The sequence below is a fragment of the Eptatretus burgeri genome, chromosome 8 (assembly GCF_056783735.1).
Source record: "Eptatretus burgeri isolate ZD-2024b chromosome 8, Ebu_testis_v1, whole genome shotgun sequence".
NCBI lineage: Eukaryota > Metazoa > Chordata > Myxini > Myxiniformes > Myxinidae > Eptatretus > Eptatretus burgeri.
Window position 1 is genome coordinate 45,632,328 of NC_140968.1, and position 20,119 is coordinate 45,652,446.

Sequence of the window (20,119 nt, forward strand, 5' to 3'; positions counted from 1 at the left end):
TTTTAAATTAGTTTTCGCTGAAACCGCGTCTCATCAATGCAAGACTTTCAATGTAGCAGTGATTACCATGGATAATTTTTTTTTTATTGATAACTCTGATGTCATAGGTCACGTGGTTATGGCTGCCTTATTGGATTAAAGAAAAAAAAATGTAGACATCTCCAAAACTGCTCAATAAAAAAAAAAAAAATTGAAACTCGTCATGCCAGAGGAATAAAGCTTTTTAACGATGATGTCATTGCTGAAGTGGTAAGCTAGCCATCATTGGTTGAATTTCAATCCTTATCCGAATAATACAAAATTTTTTGTGGGTGATCTACGAAGAAACTTGTTGAGAGATTTAAATTGATGACTCCATCAGTCATGTGGTCTGGCAGCCATACGTGCTTGAAAAATAAAAAAAAAAATAAAAAAAATCTCCACAACGGCTTACCAGATCCATGTGAAACCTCCTACATATATATGATCGACTGGCCATGGGGAATATAGTTTGAAAATTTAAACATCATCGGTCACATAGTCTGGCAGTCATGATGGATTAAAAATCTTCTCAAACTGCTGAACTAATGGATACAAAACTAAATATAGTATCGATTATCCATGGGGATAAAAGTATTATCACAAAACATCACGGTCATGTGGTCTGGCAGCCATATTGGATTGAACAAAAACCTAAAAATGATTCCTTCTCCTGAACCATTTAATTGATGGATAAAAAAAACTTCATATATATGATTGACTATTCATGGGGAATATAGATTGGAAATTGAAACGTCATCAGTCATGTGATCAGGCAACCATGTTGGATCGAATGTAAAGTATTAAAAAATCATCTTCTCTCAAACTGCTGAACCAATGAATGTGAAACCATAAATATGATGGACTACCCATGGGGAATATAGTTTGAAAATGTAAACTTCATATGTTACGTGGTCTGGCACCCATAACGGATAGAATTATGCCGGGGCTTGGGCCCTGGAATAACTGCTCACAGTTATAATGTGTGCGTGTCGCTTAAAAAAATTAAACAAATAATTGCCTCAAGACATCACTCACAGTTGATCGATTGACAATAATTGACTCACAGTTGTATTGGAAATACCATGGAACTCTGTTATCCAACAACTATTCCATGTTAAATTTCAGTCCGCTCATTACCTCATGCGATCTTAATTACAACCGGGTTTCAGTTGGTGTTGCACACATTTATAAAGGACGTCCTTTGTACATTGTGTGAAAATATGCAGTCCGGTAGGAAGGGTTCATTCCAACTTTGTGTGTGTTGTCCAGTTACTTTTGGAAATACAGGTGAATTCCATTTAAAGCCAACATTGCACAATAAAGTTAGTTAAAGCTATTGCATCAAGTTGTAACAAATTTAATGACTGAGAATACTGAGAACTGAACTACACCCAACAAACACAAGCTCACAAATATTGATCACATTTCAGGTTTCTGAGTGGCAATGTATTCTTGAACCTTTTTCATCAAAATCTCCTTTTTCTCCCTTGAATGAACAGGAATACCTTTGGTCTTCAACCAAGAGATCAAAGTAGCAGTCGTAACTTTTCCCGACTGAAGAACAATAAGCAATTTGGATTGAGTTAGCAAGTAGCATGGCATTCTAATAATACAAACCTTATACTGAAACAAGTCATGACAGGATATTATAATCAGGTACTGTTGATCAGAAACTATCAATCAAAAATAGAGAAAGACAAAATGCACAACCTGAACATTAACAGCAAACTTTGCAATGTCCACATCCTGAACAGCTGGTTTTGGGCAAACCCTTTTCTTTTTCACAATGCTGATGTCCTCCTGTGGTGGTAGTTACGAGATAGACGAGATTCATGTTGCTTTCAAATATGTCGTGCATGCTAATTACGACATCAAAGTTTGTGCATTGGAGGTAAGGATCAGTGTTGCTATACTTGCCTCATGTTTTCGCTTGAATTTTTCAGGGAAAAAACTAGAACGTGCAATTGAAGTATTGCTGGAAACCTCAAATGGATTCGCTGTTCTGCTGCTTTTTTGTGTGGTATATTCCTTTTCTTTGTCATTTTCCCCTTCTTTCTTCCTAACAACCTTGAGAGGGTGATGGAATTTTAAAAAACAAAAAAACATACACTATTGTAAATTCAAGCTGTAGGACAGTTACCAATGAACTATTGTTTCTGTGATATCACTGCACTTGTTTATCTCATTTTCTATGCAGGATAATTAGTGATACTGATCACGGAAACATTCATACTTATTCTTCTTTCGTGCGCACCACAAGGCTGCAGGCTGAGGGCACAGCTGTGCTGCTAATGTGATGTAGTATTGAACCTTTTTGTAGGGTTAGGTTAGGGCAGGAATTTGTAATTTGTTCAGGTTCTGGCGATAGCTCGCCTACTCTTCATGAAGGACACCGTTGTATCGCTCACATCCACCAACTAATGCTGGCAGATAGGACGCCTGTTTAACATCAATCTGAGTGATGGCAGATACCTTGATGAATAACCCTGCCTGGGAAACACTGAGATGACAGTTTATAACTGGGTTGGGATTCAAACCTAGGTTTGACAGCTTCGAGGCGAATGTGCGTACATCTAAGTCATTCCATCAGCCTTACATTCATGCTAAATAAGCTGTATGCTGAAAATAGACCAGGTCAGTTTCTATTGTGGGTTGTATGCCAGACACTTATCCCGATCACATGTCCTTAATAAAGTTTCCAAAAATCACATTACAAGGCAAAAGGCATATGGTACTGAGGGCCTTAAATTCAAAATACTGATGCTTCCACCCCCTCCACCCCTTTGTAAATGCAAGAACTCCATTGTTCAGAACAACACTGCAGAACTAACTCAGCAATACAATCCTAGATTTATGATAGCCTCCTGTAAAGATAGTCTTAAATAAAAGAAAGAGTTATCCATGAGCATTTCAATGCAGTATGAATTACATGCTGTTTTGACAACAAGCCCTTTCTTACCTGTTTTGTATGCAACAAAATTGGTTTGAAACGTGGCACAAAGGGTGGTTTCACTTTTTGGAAGGAACCTGTAAAACAACAAACTATGACTGATAACCAGCATCCTCATCCCTATATTGAAAAATAATGATTTAATTGCAACGATTCTTTTGTGGGATTAGACAAGCTCTCACTCATATCAAGTAGTAAAGGCTTGTTTTATATTGATGAGAGAACAATCCTTGTGTGGTCATTGGAGATTTTTAAGGCTTCCCTGTGACCTCATCATATACAGCTTGGACCTTTAACACCTGATACCAGTTTTTGATAGGTGGGTAGGATTTTCACCAATCTTTGCTCATATTGTGCATCTCCTCGTTCTGTTGCATTTTGTTGTAATTGTTTTCAAGTAAATAATTGGGGATCCAACTCATCCCACAAACCATCTCATAAAATTTCAACAAAGTGTATTTGGATTCACTGTGCCACAAAATCCACTTCCCCATGTTGCAGTGCTCGGGTACTCGCTTGTTGCACCCCTCTATGCATGCAATGTTATGATGATATGCTAGGTGGTCATATTTTGGACCATTAGCTGTGTGTTAATCAGCTGTCGGGATTCTAACCTTGCTTGTAATTGTGTATTATTCAAACCTTGCTTTAAAATGTTGCTTTAAATGTATCATGCTGTTTTCACTATGTCTTTGATAACTCTTTATGACTCTGCAGCTGCACAACAGCATGTCCTTGGGAAAACTGTGTATGCTGATATCCCACACATTCCTGTTCTTAGTCATCACCAGAGTTTCGCCTTTGCTATCAGCAGGTGCCAGTGTAGGGGTGTAGGAGTCTTAGAAAGTTATTAGTTTGCAAGATGAACTGTTGGGTTGCGAATCTGAGGATTGACTGATCCAACTTCCCTGAGGGCCCCTAGGGAGGGGGGAAAGAAGCCCACTGCCGCATTTATTTCTTTATTTATTTATCCCTTAAGCACACACTTGTAGTCCACACCCATTTCTGCTTTTGTGTGATTATATATATACAACTGTTTTGAAGTAAGAATCTCAATGTGGTCCGGGGGCACCTGACTGAAGGGCCTTTGGGCTGCATTCCGCATGCGTAGTGCCATCTTCTGAAATAAATCGTATCATTCGAAAACCCTCATTCGACTCTGTCATTACTCGGCGAGTGAAGAGTCATAACAGTGTGACGAGGATGGGATGCGACTGATGGTGGGGGTGTGGGCGGCGGGACTCCAGTTGGTGTACAGCGATCACAAGGGTTCAGCTAAAGGTGCGTGGAAATTGCACGTATAGGGCACCTAAGACAGGGAGCCCTAGTTAGGTGAAAACTGTACACTTGGTGGGCAGTGCCCCGCTGGACGCAGCTCAGGATCTGCTCGGATCAAGAACTGTAACGGTAAAACATATGAGGTGATTCGAATGCGGTTTGTTTGAAGGGCACAAAGAGGGCTGGCAGGCCGTATGTTAGAACCGGTAAGGGTCGAGGATAAAGGTATCCGTGTGAAATAAGGAGGAAACAGGTTGGAATCCTGTACCAAGAGAGGGAAGGTTAGAGGCCTTCATTGGGTTTGAGGCTATTAGGCGGCGGGTCGAAAGGGATCTCGGTCCCGGTGTAAAAGGAGAAACGATTTACAGCTATTAGGCGGCTGATTGAAAGGGATTTCGGTCCCGACGTAAAAGGAGAAACGATTTACAGCTATTAGGCGGTTGATAAGATAAGACAAAAAGATGGGGAATAACTCTCCAAAGAACATAGAGTTACCCAAAGGAACAACACTTAAAGTTAAGGGTGAAAGTGGGAATCACTGGAGAGCGTTTGCAGCGTGGCTAACGGAGTCACAAAGTGAGACAGGACGTAAGCGATTAGATTCAGAGGGAATCTTGAACCAACGGGAAAAGAACACAAGGTTAATGAGCCAGGAGAAGGGCTGTTTGTAGAAGTTACCTGTTTGGATGTATTTGTGAATACAATGTGGTGGGAAGGTTGAGTTTTGTGTGTGTTAGGCGTAAGTTGAGTGTTCCAACCTGGAACTTGTATGTGTGGAACAACTTGTATGTTTGTATGGAGATAATGATGGGTCGTCATCGTCAATGTGAAGACTTTGGACGAGGTGAATTGCGCACACCAAATCTGGAGGAAGGACCATGATGACCGATTCTGCACGTGTTGTTAATTCAGTGATGGGAAAATGTCATTGAGAGAGTGTGTGTGTGTGTGTGTGAACTGGATGGGGAATTGAATAATTAAAACCACTTCAGCAGACAGTTTGTCAAATGGGATGTCAAATGGACCAACGTTCGGATTTTCTCATGGTCCGATAAACTCTGTATGCTGTTTTGGCTTTGAACACTGTACGTGATAAATGGATGGTCTCCACGGAGCATCATTTTGATTTTAAATTCAAATTCAGTTCTGTTTCCACTTTGCATGTTTCGTAAGGCTGATCGACGTTACGGGTTCGTTTTAACGTCAGTTTCAATTCTGGTTTCATTGTTGGGGTCATTAAGCATGTTTTATGCTTGACTTTCGTAAATCTGGGAAAAAAACTTATTTTATGGGGTTTTGCGAGTCACATGACGTGCCATAGGATTTAACAGGCGCGCCGAAAGCACGAAATCGTCCCGTCGAAGGACAGCTTATCGTGAGGGTTTACGAAATGGATTAGCACATTTTACAAGATGGGGACGCCCTTCTTAGGATTCTGTAAAAATTCCGATTTAAAACGAACGTATTTGAGATGTCGTCAAATATTTGTTCCGTGAGTTTGATGGTAAAACCAACGCTGATAAGACGTATTGCTCATGTGAGTGCGTGATGACGTAATCACGCATGGGCCCAGCGCGCTTTGTCAAACTTGAAAGTGCAATTAACACCCTGCTGTGAACGTGCCTGCTTGTCGGAGCAATGTACAAGAATTTCTCGAGGCGGCTGATTTTGAATATGGTGGACAAACTAGATTTTAAAGAGATAGCTTTGTGGTAAAATTAATTAATAAGGACATTGACGTTTCAAAGGATCGCTCGATTTTGTGTTTCGAGGCGAGTGCACGCGCTATCGGAACATGGAAGCGACAATGCTTTGAAACAAGGCTGTAATATATATATATATATGTTTGTTCCGGTTGTTGTTGTTGTTGTTGTTGTTGTTGTTGTTGTTGTTGTTGTTGTTGTTGATGTTGATTGGGCTTCGTGACCGGAAGAGGAAAAGAAGAAAAGAAAAAAAGAGACGCGGAAGAGGCGCAGGACCGAGGGATTTAGGATGGATGGTGTTGTGATAATGAAGTGCCGTACTGTGATTAGCGGCAACGGAGATTGGGCGGATGTGGCAGCACTGTGTATGGGGGTCGGTGGCTGGTGATGACTCGTATGCCGCGTGCTCCGTGGAGGGTCGTGCTGGAACAGTAATGGTATGTAGTATACTGTATTAGGAATGGTGTACTCTGAGGAATGTAATTGGGATTAGAGTATGGAGTTTGCCTTCAGTATTATGTGTACAAGTTATTGTATTTTGTTATTCTTACCCTATGTATATTTATGTTGTTGCAGATATGCGTATGGGTTTTGTGAGAATAAAGCCGATCGAAAGGTTTATTGTTGATTACTACAACAGATGGAAAGGAGGATTTAAATGCTTTGAACAAGGAACGGATTTTATTTAAAGTGGGTTTATCTTTTAGCCGCGTCTCGCGTAGTGAACGCCGGCTCTAAGAGTTCCGCGTTGTTCTTATTATTATTCTGGTGAAGACAAAACCTTTAGGACGTGGCTCTTGGACACATTTGTCCCTAGTTTACATGTCAGACATCCAAGAACAAGGACGTTTGGTAGGCTACGCACTGATGAGGATGGCGGTGTTTTTGGGAAAAATTACGGGCGGGGCTCGTGCTGTTTGAACACGCAGCCATCGTGGGCCTTGACGAGGAGCGTTTCGATTCTCTGCCTGTCAGGGTCGAGATGTTTGTTTGGAAGCGGACAGAAAAGCATGTCTGTTGTCTTTATATGAGCCTCTATCTGTCAGGATAAATTCATTGGATTTGGGAAGTATAAGCGGAATTAAAGGGATGTAGAGGAATGGTTGCTGAGCAACGACATCGATCTGGAAGGAATGGAATTGGCTTTGCACTGCACTCACTGTTGACTACGATGAAACAGGGCAGGATTATGAATACGTGGCCAAAGCACATAGAGATTACACCGTCAAACGCTCTCTGATGACAACCAACCGATGGATCGGGAAGGAAGGAGCGGCGGTGGAGGTGAAACAAGCCGCCAGAGAGCGCGAACTAATGAAGCACAGAGAAGGACTAACACCGTACATCTCAATGGCAGTTAGTAACGGACATAGTGCAGGGGAGTTAGGAAGAATGGTGAACAGATTGAGATGCGCCCCAGAACCACAAGATGGGGCAACGAACACCAGAACACTTTACTGGCCGTCAGACAAGGAGATGGATGGAAGGTATGCTTGCCTGATCAAAATCCACAGTAGTGTACAGTAAGGTCTCTGGCCTTCACGTCCACTCACCACGCACCCAGAGCAACTTCCAGTCCTGCAAGCTCTAGTCATGGTGGGAGCCTCGTACGGAGGTATCATTTAAAAATAATCTTTTACACAAATACTTGTCATTATGTTGCAGTTGACTGCAGTGTTCAGTGCAGTGGCATGCTGTAAACCTTGTAGTAACGGAGACAGTGACAGAACCTTTGACGACACAATATGCAACTCCTGGTACTGACACTACTCCTTTGTGGGGGACCTATCACTAGGCAACACACTCCAAGCCAAAGAAACCGTATACACCTCCGTGGCAAAGGGGACGTCAGAAAATGCAGAAAAGACAGAAGTGGCTTGGCAGAACAAAACGCAAGACAAAACCCAGTGGGGGCACTTTGCACAAATAGGATTCATATGGGGTCAACACGCATCTCTAATTACCCAAGTTCCATGGGCCCCGAAAAGAACCCTTTTGGAGTACAGTTGTGAAATCTTGTGAAAATACAGTAACCTCCCAGAGAAGAACACATTTCACTTGTAGGTGTTTTCACCTATAAGGCTTGAAGCTCTCACGAGCGATCGAGTGGAAACGCAAGGAGGGTTACGCAGGGTGGAGATCTATATTTCATGACTGGGGAGACTGGTTACTGTGCCTGGTAGGGGCAGCAATCCTAATCATCATGGGAATCATTTTTGGAGTATTTCTGATCAAACGTCTCATTTCCATTTGTCTAAAGAAATGCTGTGAAGCCTCACCCCTCACCCAGGCCATCATAATAATTAACAGCGAACTCATGGAGGAAGACCTGAGGACCTCTGTATGGGGCCACAACCAGACCCGACCCCCACCAGCTGAGGAGCCAACAAGGTGTTCTGGCGGAGGGCGCCCTGGGGAAGACTCTTCCAGGTATTACTGATTACTCAACGAACTTTCAAGTGAAAAGGTAAGCCAAACATGGACTCGTACATCTCACTACACACGAAGATACAGGAAGTTGTAACAAGAAAGAAAGGAAATCTACAAGTAAAATGCTGATGGAGGTTTATGATAGATGTGGCAGTGTTTTGACTAGCATATGCATAATCGTGGAAAATGGACAATACCAGATAGTGAAGGAATGTATGGAAAATACTTGTATGACCCTTATATGTAAATATGCATCTCATGAGACTCTTTTGTCTTCTAGCGCAAGTTGAGAACAGAGCTTACACCATGCCTTGAGCGCTCACAGTGCTGCTCACCCATTAATACATTTGCATATTGTAAATATTATTGTTGTAATTAGTGTTGAGTATAATTGCCTAAATAATAATGTTGCTGTTAATATTGTATAGACTTGTAGTGCCTTTAATATTGTGTGGACTTAACATCAAATTTGTATATGACAACTTAATGGGAGACTTGTGGCAGTGGGCAAGATAAAAGGCAACAGAAGCTAACCTGAACCACCGGCAGTTGGGGACTTCTCATTTGGGGAATGTTGTTGCCTATCACGGCATTTGCAAATCCCGTTTGGCAGGCACGGGGCCTAGGGGTAGCTGCTACAGGAACCAAATAGGGTCCACTCGGTTGGTGAGTATCAGGTGTGGCTGGGTATGGTCAAAATATGACCAAGGAGGAAACTGTTATGATGATATGCTAGGTGGTCATATTTTGGACCATTAGCTGTGTGTTAATCAGCTGTCGGGATTCTAACCTTGCTTGTAATTGTGTATTATTCAAACCTTGCTTTAAAATGTTGCTTTAAATGTATCATGCTGTTTTCACTATGTCTTTGATAACTCTTTATGACTCTGCAGCTGCACAACAGCATGTCCTTGGGAAAACTGTGTATGCTGATATCCCACATTCCTGTTCTTAGTCATCACCAGAGTTTCGCCTTTGCTATCAGCAGGTGCCAGTGTAGGGGTGTAGGAGTCTTAGAAAGTTATTAGTTTGCAAGATGAACTGTTGGGTTGCGAATCTGAGGATTGACTGATCCAACTTCCCTGAGGGCCCCTAGGGAGGGGGGAAAGAAGCCCACTGCCGCATTTATTTCTTTATTTATTTATCCCTTAAGCACACACTTGTAGTCCACACCCATTTCTGCTTTTGTGTGATTATATATATACAACTGTTTTGAAGTAAGAATCTCAATGTGGTCCGGGGGCACCTGACTGAAGGGCCTTTGGGCTGCATTCCGCATGCGTAGTGCCATCTTCTGAAATAAATCGTATCATTCGAAAACCCTCATTCGACTCTGTCATTACTCGGCCGAGTGAAGAGTCATAACATGCAACACCCTACATCGGCCACACAGATGAATGGCTAATGTGTAGCTACTCTTCTATTGCAATGAATGGAATGTATGTTTGGATAAACTGGATAGGTGTCTTTCTGACATTCCAATGATTTTACAGGATATTTTGTCACACAAAGGAAGTTTAATGTGACAAAAGCCAAATACCGTATTTTTTGACCTACAAGTCGATGTGGAGTACAAGTCGAATTAGCTAATTTTCCCATTTTTCTTTGCTTCATTCATAGACAAGTTGATTTGGAGTGCAAGTCAAAGCTATATAAACTATGATAGTTTGCAAAAATGTCAGTTCGAACAATAGAGGTATTAATTCCTCCTTGACAGTCACAATGCATTGCTGCCTACGGTATTTCTTTAAAACAAGCATAAGTATTTAGTACATTGTCTGATTTCTCAGCCCTGACAGTGGAGGATTTGCTGCAACAGTGCTTGATTTGGATGAATTGTTTGATTTGGGCCACAATTAGCCTTCTTGGTTTTCTTTGTAGTCTGCAACCTATCCTTTGCTTTACACCAGTCCTGAAGACATTGCTCACCAAATCAGCAAATGTTCCAGACAATGACTTCTGTACAGTAGTGTAGTTGAAAATTTTAAGTACTCTTTTCTTCTCAACACAAGATTCATCTTCATGCAAATATTTTGATTTCGCATCATCTCATTGATTTCGCACCATCTCGTTGATTTCGTACCATATTTTGATTTCACATCATCTCGTTGATTTATTGCTGTTGATTTATTTCCGATTGCACCATCTTGCACCTCGGTGATGACTTCTACACTTCGGATTCGCTGCGCAGCCCATTCGATAGCTCAATCAGAGATTCCTTGATTCCAGATTCACCGCGCAACTCACTGGAAAGACCGATCATGGCGAGGGGAGCGCCTATCGCTCTGAGCTTACCTCCCCTTTGTCTTCCCAGTCCACAAATTATTCAAGCGGTCTGTCCGAGACACGAACACACATCTGAAATGTCAAGACATGAGACAAATGTGGGACATGAGATCCTCCCTGTAACCTCTCCACTCCACACCCACAACTCTGCCTTCCCGACAACCAATCTCGGCCTCATATTTTGGAGAGTACCCCTGCAACTTGTCATTTCATTGTTTATTTGTGTATTTCATTTGTGACATTTATTGATTTGTTTAATATTTGTCTCCATTATATTATTAAGTGAGGTTAAAGATTGGTTAGGGGGACCGAAAATGTGCCTTGGGAACGCCACGCGCCTCCCCCCTATTATAACACGATGTCTATGGGAATATCTCATATGTTTAAAATTGCACTTTCTGGGAACATATCCATGACGTTATGGAAACTTGCTGTAGTGCGTTTTAAATTAATAGTTATACAATTTTTTTCAGAAAAAATCACTGCATTATTTTTTTTCTTTCATTTATGCAATTCAATGTCTTAAACCATGGATAAATCGATTTTGAATACAAGCCGAGGCTCGGACTTCGGGAGAAAAAAAATGCATCAAGTTAGATGCCAAAAAATACGGTATCTGGCTCGGGTTATTCTGCTTTGGGATGATTTGTAATGGTCTGCCAGATTGATATAATCAGGGTTAGTGTTGCCTGTAATAATCTACCACTTGACAATGTTGCTCATGGTTAATTTGGAGATGACTTGGGTGGTTTAAATCATCCTAAAATAAATTCTCATCCTCAAGACAGCGATTATCATTCATTTTTGGAACTAAAATAAATAAATTTAAAACTCCTCTGGAACATTACAATGATAAATGGTGGGTTCACAGTTTGAAAATTTGTCCAAAATGTACATCCATTACCATGGAACTGCTTGGCTACACCTGCTGCACATTTAAAAACTTTGATTTAACACTTGGTTCTCAAGACCCTTAGTATATTTTGCTGAGTGTATAAAGCAATGAAAGAAGGATAATTGCAAAATTAACTGTGTGAGATTATCCCATGCATAACAAGACAAGGCGTACAGTACAGTGTAACACAAACTTGAAAGCAGCTTAAGCGTACCTTTAGGACTGCAACTGTGATGATTAGTACCAAGACCTCCACCTGCCAGTACATGCTGTGCAAAGCTGTTCACCTTGTGGTTATTGGAAAGAGATGTTGGAGGAAAAACACTGGTGAGCTTCTGAATGCTACTTTTAAAGATGGGAAGTATCTGTCCCTGGGAGCTCTGAGAACTGAAAATTTGTGTGGTTGGTACAACATTCACTTGAGTTGGTTTTAGGAAAGATGATGACTTCTTGTCGGTGGATGCAACTTTCCATTCCAGGTTGTCTGATAGGGATTTCTGATCCACAAAAGTTGAAGGAGAGTTGATTTGCCATTCAGCTGGTTCCTGTGTCTCAGGAATGACTCGCAGTTTGGGCTGGGTCACCGCTAAAGAATTTGAAGGTGATGGAGTTATATTCATCGACGTCATGGAAAATTGACTGCTGATGGAGGACCCAGATTTAATTAAACATGGAAGAGCAGTCCAAGATTGGCAGGAGGAAAGTCCTCCAAATTGGCTATTATGGATGGAGAGAGCAGTTGATGCATTGGTTTGAGAAGTGCATGATGGGGAGTACATTGGGATCGGAGGTCCAGGTGGTCTTTGGAATGGTTGAGTTGATGTCAGGTTTGTCAGTTGGGGATGCTGGTCCTGTCACAAGGTAGAGGGAGGAGAGGAGAATAGAAATTAAGAGAGAGGCAAATAGGAAGAGGTAAAATAGGTGAGGATGAAGGAACAGGAGAGACAGAATGAAAACATAGCTCCTAATAGCTGACCTTAAAATAATACAGCACAAAAACACTCAAAAAGCATCTGCTTTACACACCTTACCTTTCACTGTATTTCATATATTCCTCTTGACCACCTGCACAGATAAGCTCAGACATTCTCTATAAATTAAATCTGTACAAGTTCATCAGTTTTTAATCCTTGGTGCCATAAAAACGAGTCCATATGATGTTGTTGGTTGATCAAAAACTTTCTTTGTACATGATAACTGCTAATGCACTGTTGTTCAGTACTCTACCTCTAGCATCACCATAATTATCCATGAATATCCTCCATGGGTCATGTTCTATTTTTTATCTTGCCAAAACGAAGTTTTGCAAGATATGTTAGTCAGCTTGTATGTTTTTTTTTTATTTTTTATTTTTGTTTGTCTGTAATCACGTATAAAAAATTCTGCGGAGCACAGTTATCATTGGAAATTTTTGTAACTTCGCATATTAGAGGCCTATAGAGGTCCCTTTCAGCGCACAAAATTTTGAAGGTCAAGGTCAAAGGTCAAGGTCACTTTGGCGCAAATCAGGGGAGTCCACGAAACCCTTATTTTTTGAGTAATTTTGATCGGATCGTCTTCAAACTTCATGGGAATATAGTTCATGGTCTGGCGCTCAGCTGATTATTTTTTGGTGGCGATTGGCCTTGACCTTCATGGTTAGCGCCTCAGGTCAAACATATTTGACCCCAAGGTCAAATTTTCAAGTTTTAGGAACCATATCGTGTAGTACCTCAAATTGAACACCGCGATGAATGCTTTCTAGATATGTCAAGCTAGAGACATTATGACGTCATTGGTGATGTTAGGAGGCAAAAGCATATTTTTCATGGTTACTCTGTAGAACGATTCTCATCGGAATCTCTCGTAGGCAGATATTCCTCAAGGAGTCGCTCCTGGTGGATAGCAGCTCTGTTCACCTCAGTGTGACCTTAAAGAAGTCACACGTGGTCACCTTTTGGCAAGATACGGGTCACCCTGCGGGTGACATTGGTTTTTTATTTTAATCATACCAAGGTAACTGGATAGCAGTGTATTAGTACAGCTGAGCTAAAAGGACAATGTCCAAGTTTTTGTTGGAACATCTGCCAGTCCTATTCTTGAACATGTTTAGTGTCCATTGTAGGTTTTCTTAATGACATTGAATTGAGAGTTATAAACTAAAAGCAAATTTCTTGAAACCTTTTGTCCCACCTTTTTCATAGCATACTATAATATTGCAAAAAAAATTGTAATATTGGTAAAATGATTGTTTTCAATTGAATGTAGATTATTCAGTTATTACAACCTCATAGACAACCAGCTACGAACCTAAAGTTTATATTATCATCGTCATGGTATGGAGGAGTTAATTATGACACAGGGTGTTCCCTTAAATAGGTACCTATTTTTATTTATTGACTACAACAAGCATACACAACATTCCAGTTGAAACTTATGTGGAACAGTTAGAGTAAGGTTTCAAGTTTTGTTTATTACTCAACATGTCCACCTTCTCTTTCCATTAACATCTGCTGTTTTTTTTTTCTGTGAATTTCTTGATTCAATTCATTCCCCAACAAATAGATCGGCCAAGGTGGACCCATTGGTTGGCCCCCAAGATCCCTGGACTTGAATACCTGGGATTTTTTGAGGGGTTTAATCAAGGACATGGTGTCTGCCATATGCCCAAAGCCCTCAAATGAGCTATGAGACTGCATCACTAATCCTGTTCCAGGCATATCCCATGCCATCTGTGCAAAATTTCTGGACATTTTCATTCAATGCTTCCATATGTGTATGGAAAGACAAAGTGGACATGTTGATCACTAAACAAAACTTCAAACATTAAACTAACTGTTCAACATTCAACTGGAAAGTTGTAGATGCTTGTTGTATTCAATGAATAAAGCTGTGGATGCTTGTTAAATTCAATAAATAACAAGAAGATAGAGCGCATACCTCCGCCACACAATGCCTGATCTAGTAGAACATATCAGGCCCAAGGAATTTTTGAAATATAGTGCGAGATATCATGATTGGCCTCATCTCTTAATGGTGAAGAATCGCTTTGTTAAATAAAAAAAATTCTCATATTCGCATCTTCACCAAAATCGAATCAATTTGGCTTTGTCACACACCCATCTTGTCCACAAAGTTTTGACTGAATCCGTCCACAACGTTTTGAGATATCGTGCTATATATCGTTTTAGCCCCATCTCTCAATGGTGACGAATCACTTAAAAACATTATCGGATTCGGAGTCAGATTGGGATCAACAAAATTGAACCAATTATTCCTCATCATTCACACAACTTGTCCATCAAGTTTCGTCCGAATCTGTCCACAACTTTTTGAGATATTTTCTTCTACAGTATATCATTTTTGGCCCTATCTCTCAATGCTGAAGAATCACTTAAAAATTCTAGCAGCCGGATCCCGATCAATAGGTTTGGAAACAACAAATCTTGTATTAATAAAAGGCACATAGATACAGAAATGCAGTATAACTCAATAAACAGTCTTAGCCACGAGCACTCAAAAGAACCCTTGATACAGTAGTCATCCTTATCACGAGCAAGACATAGGCACCTCATACATCCGGGGAAAATAGTTCGAAAAGAGGACAGAAAAAGAAGTCGTCGGGGCGTATTGGCACCCCTTGCTCACCCCTACATGAGCAGGCTTACCCACATGGGTCCCAACGAGGTGTAGATGCAGGTGAGTGAAAGATACAGGTGGAAGGTGCACTGTCATGCGGTATCGTGTAGTGTTAGTTCTGAAAATAACTGTTGTTGGACTCAAGTTGATGCTCCACAACAGTGCGAGTTAATGAGGTGCATACACTGTAAGATGCAAGGGTATATGGTGTGTGTGTGTGTGTGTGTGAAGGCATGTGAGTCAGTTCTACCGTGACTTGGTCAGAAGCCCATGCCACTTGGCATTTTGGGGAGTACCTTGCTTGGCGCCTTTTCATTCCGCTCGGAGCACTCTGCCTTCCGTTTGGCACTTTTCGTTGCACAAGAAGCACTTCACCCTCTGCTTTGTGCCTTCTTGTTTCGCCTCGTGCTCGGGAAGCCCGGTCGACCTAATCAGGTCTCCTTCCCTCAGGACACGAACTCCCTCAGGATCTGAACTCAGAACTCAGCCCTCAGCGTCGTCCCGCTCTGCACTGTACTTGGACTGCTCTTTTCTCCTGGACTATACTGTGCTCAAACTGCACATTAACTCCTTGCAAACAATACGTCAGTGCTTTTTAAATTTTCTATTGTCCCGAGATTGTCTCCAATCGTCTCAGCTTTAGGCAACCAACACTGATTGGCTGTCGTGAGCTGTGATCCAGCCAATGGAGTTTGATCCCAGGGTGCAGGGGCATGGCACTTTGGAAACACTTCGCTTGATCCGCGATAACTGAAATGCCGGTACGGCGAAGGATTTACGTGAACTGCAATGCTGGAATGGCAATTATTTGGTCGAAATGCTGGTGAGGTGAAGTGGTTTGAGAATGTGGTTTGGAAATGAAGCATGAGAATGGAGGTTCGAGTATGGGTGTCGGAAAATTAAGGTTTGAGGATGGGTTTGAGAATGGGTGTTTGATAACGAGGTTTGAAATAAGGAGTTGGAAAATGAGTATTTGGGAATGAGGAAGAGAACAATGAGGAAGGTCCTAACTGCAATCACAATGCATTTCCCTGTCCCTGATACGAGGGGATGATTAACCTAACTAAACAGAATCACTATGGAAATATCAAAACTCCAGGGTTCTTTTATGTGTTGAATGTAACTTCACTGGGGTCTTTCCACAACCACCACAATAATAACCTCTCTCTTCCACTTCCTCAATATGAGTTTAAGACACATTTGACTTGTGTTTGAGTTTAACATGAAAGAAAAAAAATTAACGCAGATGTTGAAATGAATATCGATGATGGGTATTCATATGTACACAAACTCCTTCAGTAACCCCCAAATAATGCACTGAAAATGCCACAACACTGCCCCATTCCACTCTTTCTCCCATCTTTCCTGATATGTCGTACATAATCTGTTGGTTGACATTAATTCCCCCCAAGCAGATTTGACATTCGATGAAGGGAGGTTAATAATTTTGTCTGCACATTGGTTGTTTACTGAACACTGATGCAAATGATAAGTTATTATGGTGTCAAAAGATGGCTTATCTACAGATTTCAAGTGGCATTTCACATCAACTTTATCTGGAAATTCACTGTGGGTAATTACAGTCTCTGATGTGAATCATTATCTTCAGGCCATTGAGCATGCAAGCTTAAGTAGTCTTAACACTTAAAGGCCCGGTCACACCTTGACGTTTTAGCTAACGTATGCCGATTTTTGAATTTTTTTTCTAAAACGCTGGCACCCGTTGAATACGTTTTGGGTAAGTTTTGATAATATTGAGAGGACGCTGAAAAACACTGCCATACGTCGTTGTACGCTGGCTTTAAACGTTGTACTTTTTGGTTGTTCTCAAATTTTTTCATGCTTGAAATTTCACGACGTATGCCGGCGTATGACTCAAACGTTCCGCTACGCTGGCCACAAGTTGTATGCACGGTCTGTGATCGTTGACAGACATCAACACATGCTACTTGTAAGTTAATCATAAGTTGAGACATGCCAAGGTAATGTTTAGCGTACCCGAAACTTATTTCTAACCTATGATTAACGTGTTGTTGGCACGTTACGCGATCGTTGTCACACATCGACAGACGTTACTTTTAAGTTACTCATAGGCTGAAAGACGTCGGTATAATGGATCGTCCTTGCGTCAGCGTCCACGGCTACGGCCAGGACACTTATTTGCAGCATTCTTCAAACTTTTCTTCGGCATGACGACGATGTTCACACTTCGATGTCTAGCTTGGCTATGATTCCAATTGTCCATCGGCAGCGTCTATTTAAAATAGTCGAGTTTGAGCGTTTTAACACGTTCAGAAGAAACGCTTCAAATTTCAAAACCCCAGCGTCAAAAAACAAAGGCGAGTGACAGCAATTTAAATCGTTCATTGTAAACAATGAAAATAGCTGAGTGGTACCGTTTAAAAGTCGTTGAGTGTAAAAAAAAATCGAATTGTTGAGCACAAGCGGCTACTTTCAATAGTGGAGATGCAGCCATTTAAATCGTTGAGTGGCAGCCTATGAATAGCAAACCCTACGTCACCGGCAAAGATAAACTGCCGCACGATATGGATAAGTTAGGCTATCGTTGGGCATAGTTTGTGAACGCCGGCTTCACGATAATTATTCGTTGGTATATCGTATCTATAAGTAATCAAAGCACTCTATGCACATTATTAGTTCATTGTGCATTTGTCCAACCCATTATGAATAGACCTAAATCGTAATAACAAGCTATAGCTCATTGTTGAAAAAGCCCCATAAAAAATTAGCCGCGAAGAACTTCGAACAATGGTGAAAAGATGTCTCCTACCCGTGGACACGCGGACGCAAGGACGATCCATCATAACCCACACCCTCCCCCTCACACTCACCTACTACTGCCAACATGAACAAACTACTACTAATACTAATACTGATACTGTTACTGCTGACATGGACATTGACTCAAAAAGGACTCGAAAACACTGTTGGGTTCCCCTTTTATGAGCAGCATTTTTATATACCAATTCCCAAAACCGCTGGGAACACGTCTTTATATGGCAGTTGTAAGCTAGAAACACGTTCATTTATTTTTTTTTGTCGACCGGAAGACGTCATTGGAATACGTCTACATACGTCGATGTGTGTTGGGACTACGTAAATAATTGGTTCAAAGCACGTCAAACATAAGTTAGAAATAAGTTTCGCATAAAAAAGACATTACCGCGACGTGTTTCGACTTATGAGTAGCTTATAAGTAGCGTTTGTGGACGTGTGTAAGCGTCCACATATCGTGTGTAAAACTTATCCCCATCGCATGCGGAACGTGTGTCATATGCCGAGTACGTCCAAAAATTTTGAACATGTTTCAAATTTCTTGACATACTCTACTTACTACGACGTATGATAGCGTACTTTAGCATTCTACTCACGTATACCAAACTTACTCATACCGTATTTGACGTGCCCAAACGTTTTAGACACATTTTTCTTAGGTCGGCATACGTTGGCAAGATCGCCAACGTGTGACCGCGATGTTGACACTTCCATTTCTACGGCAGTTATGATTCGAATCGTTGTGAGTCAGCCTTTTAATAGGCTACGTCACGACATCATCGGCGATGCGTGCAACTCGCTATGCCTAAGTTAGACTATCGTTGGGCATCGGTTGTGTAGGCCGACAACAGGTTCAGCATTCGTTGGTATAAGTTATCTATAACACAACGAAACGTTCTGTGTCCGTTACCAATGCGTTATACATAAGAACAAGTTGCTATGAATACGTCCGAATCTTTAAAAAAAACATCAAAAGTTCAACGTAAGCCAGCGTTTTAGATACATTTTAATATGTTGCCATCGCTGGCTAAAACGTCAAGGTGTGACCGGGCCTTAAGGAATGGGGTCGGGGATCATTTCATATTAACTTTCACATTGCTACAAAGGCTTAGGCATTATATAACGATTTAAAAATGGCCCATCACAGTCATCTGTCCACTCACAATCACATGAGATTTGCGGAAGCCCTGTGGAATTGCAACCTTCAATTGACCATGATTATGAGACCCAAAACCAAGAGATCGCAAAATCACTTCACATATAGAGAAATGTACTCTACCGGATAGGGTATTCACAAAGTTCCGTTACCCCCTCCCCCATCATCCTCTACATTCGTACACTTTTTGGATGTAAATATATGTATATATATATATATATATATATATATATATATATATATATATATATGTTCATGGAAATATTGTTTTTTATGACAATAAAAGTTTTGTGTATTCATAGTTGACATTTATACCTCTTGTGTGTTCATGATATCCATTTATCAGGTTCTGTGGAGACGGTAACGGGACTTTGTAAACACCTTGTGGATTATTGGCTCAGAGGTAATGTAAAAGTGTTACCTTGGAAGTGGAATTATATGTTATTCATCAAAAGGATGCTGGTGAATGTGCCATTGATGTTTCTGGGTTAAGTTTGCCCCCGATATACGAGTATGAATATGGTGCCGTTCAGGAAGAACAAGATGTACCAACAACTTTGACCGCTTCCGGAAGAGGTTTATTTGTATTTAAATGTCCGGTAATTATTTTGTATTCATCAATACGTATGTGTACTTGAATATAATTGTCATTAATCAAAAAGGCTTCGGCACTATGCAGCGATTTATCCCCCCCCCCCCCCAAAAAAACGAACTTTTTTCTTTCAATCTTCGAATTTATTTTGGCCCAAAACACTCCCTGGCACTCACTGATGAATCTCTGAAAGTTTGATAAAGTTCCATTCAGCCATCTCTGATAAAAATGGCGACACACACACACACAGGCACACACAGACAAACACAGACACACACCTCTCTCATAGTATAGATGATGATTGCCTGTCCTCACCTGATTGATTGAAAGCATCCGACATTAAAATGGCTTTAACTCATAAAGCAGTTCATGTAAAAACATTCATTAAAGACAA

At 41.0% G+C, this 20,119-nt stretch overlaps 1 protein-coding gene across 7 annotated transcripts in view; it reads right to left on the reverse strand.

The window, feature by feature from the left end:
• Positions 1-1,058: 1,058 nt before the first annotated feature.
• The window catches only part of C8H18orf63 (chromosome 8 C18orf63 homolog), a 211,219-nt gene continuing 192,158 nt past the window's right edge, over positions 1,059-20,119 (reverse strand). For all 7 annotated transcript variants that reach the window (XM_085891872.1, XM_085891869.1, XM_085891871.1 and 4 more), the window contains 5 exons: positions 11,778-12,414; positions 2,981-3,048; positions 1,939-2,088; positions 1,732-1,821; positions 1,059-1,575 (listed from right to left, as the gene is read on the reverse strand). In XM_085891872.1, the coding sequence (XP_085747998.1) occupies positions 1,441-1,575; positions 1,732-1,821; positions 1,939-2,088; positions 2,981-3,048; positions 11,778-12,414 (1,080 nt within the window). In that variant the 3' untranslated portion in view covers positions 1,059-1,440. The remainder of the gene's footprint in view (positions 1,576-1,731; positions 1,822-1,938; positions 2,089-2,980; positions 3,049-11,777; positions 12,415-20,119) is intronic.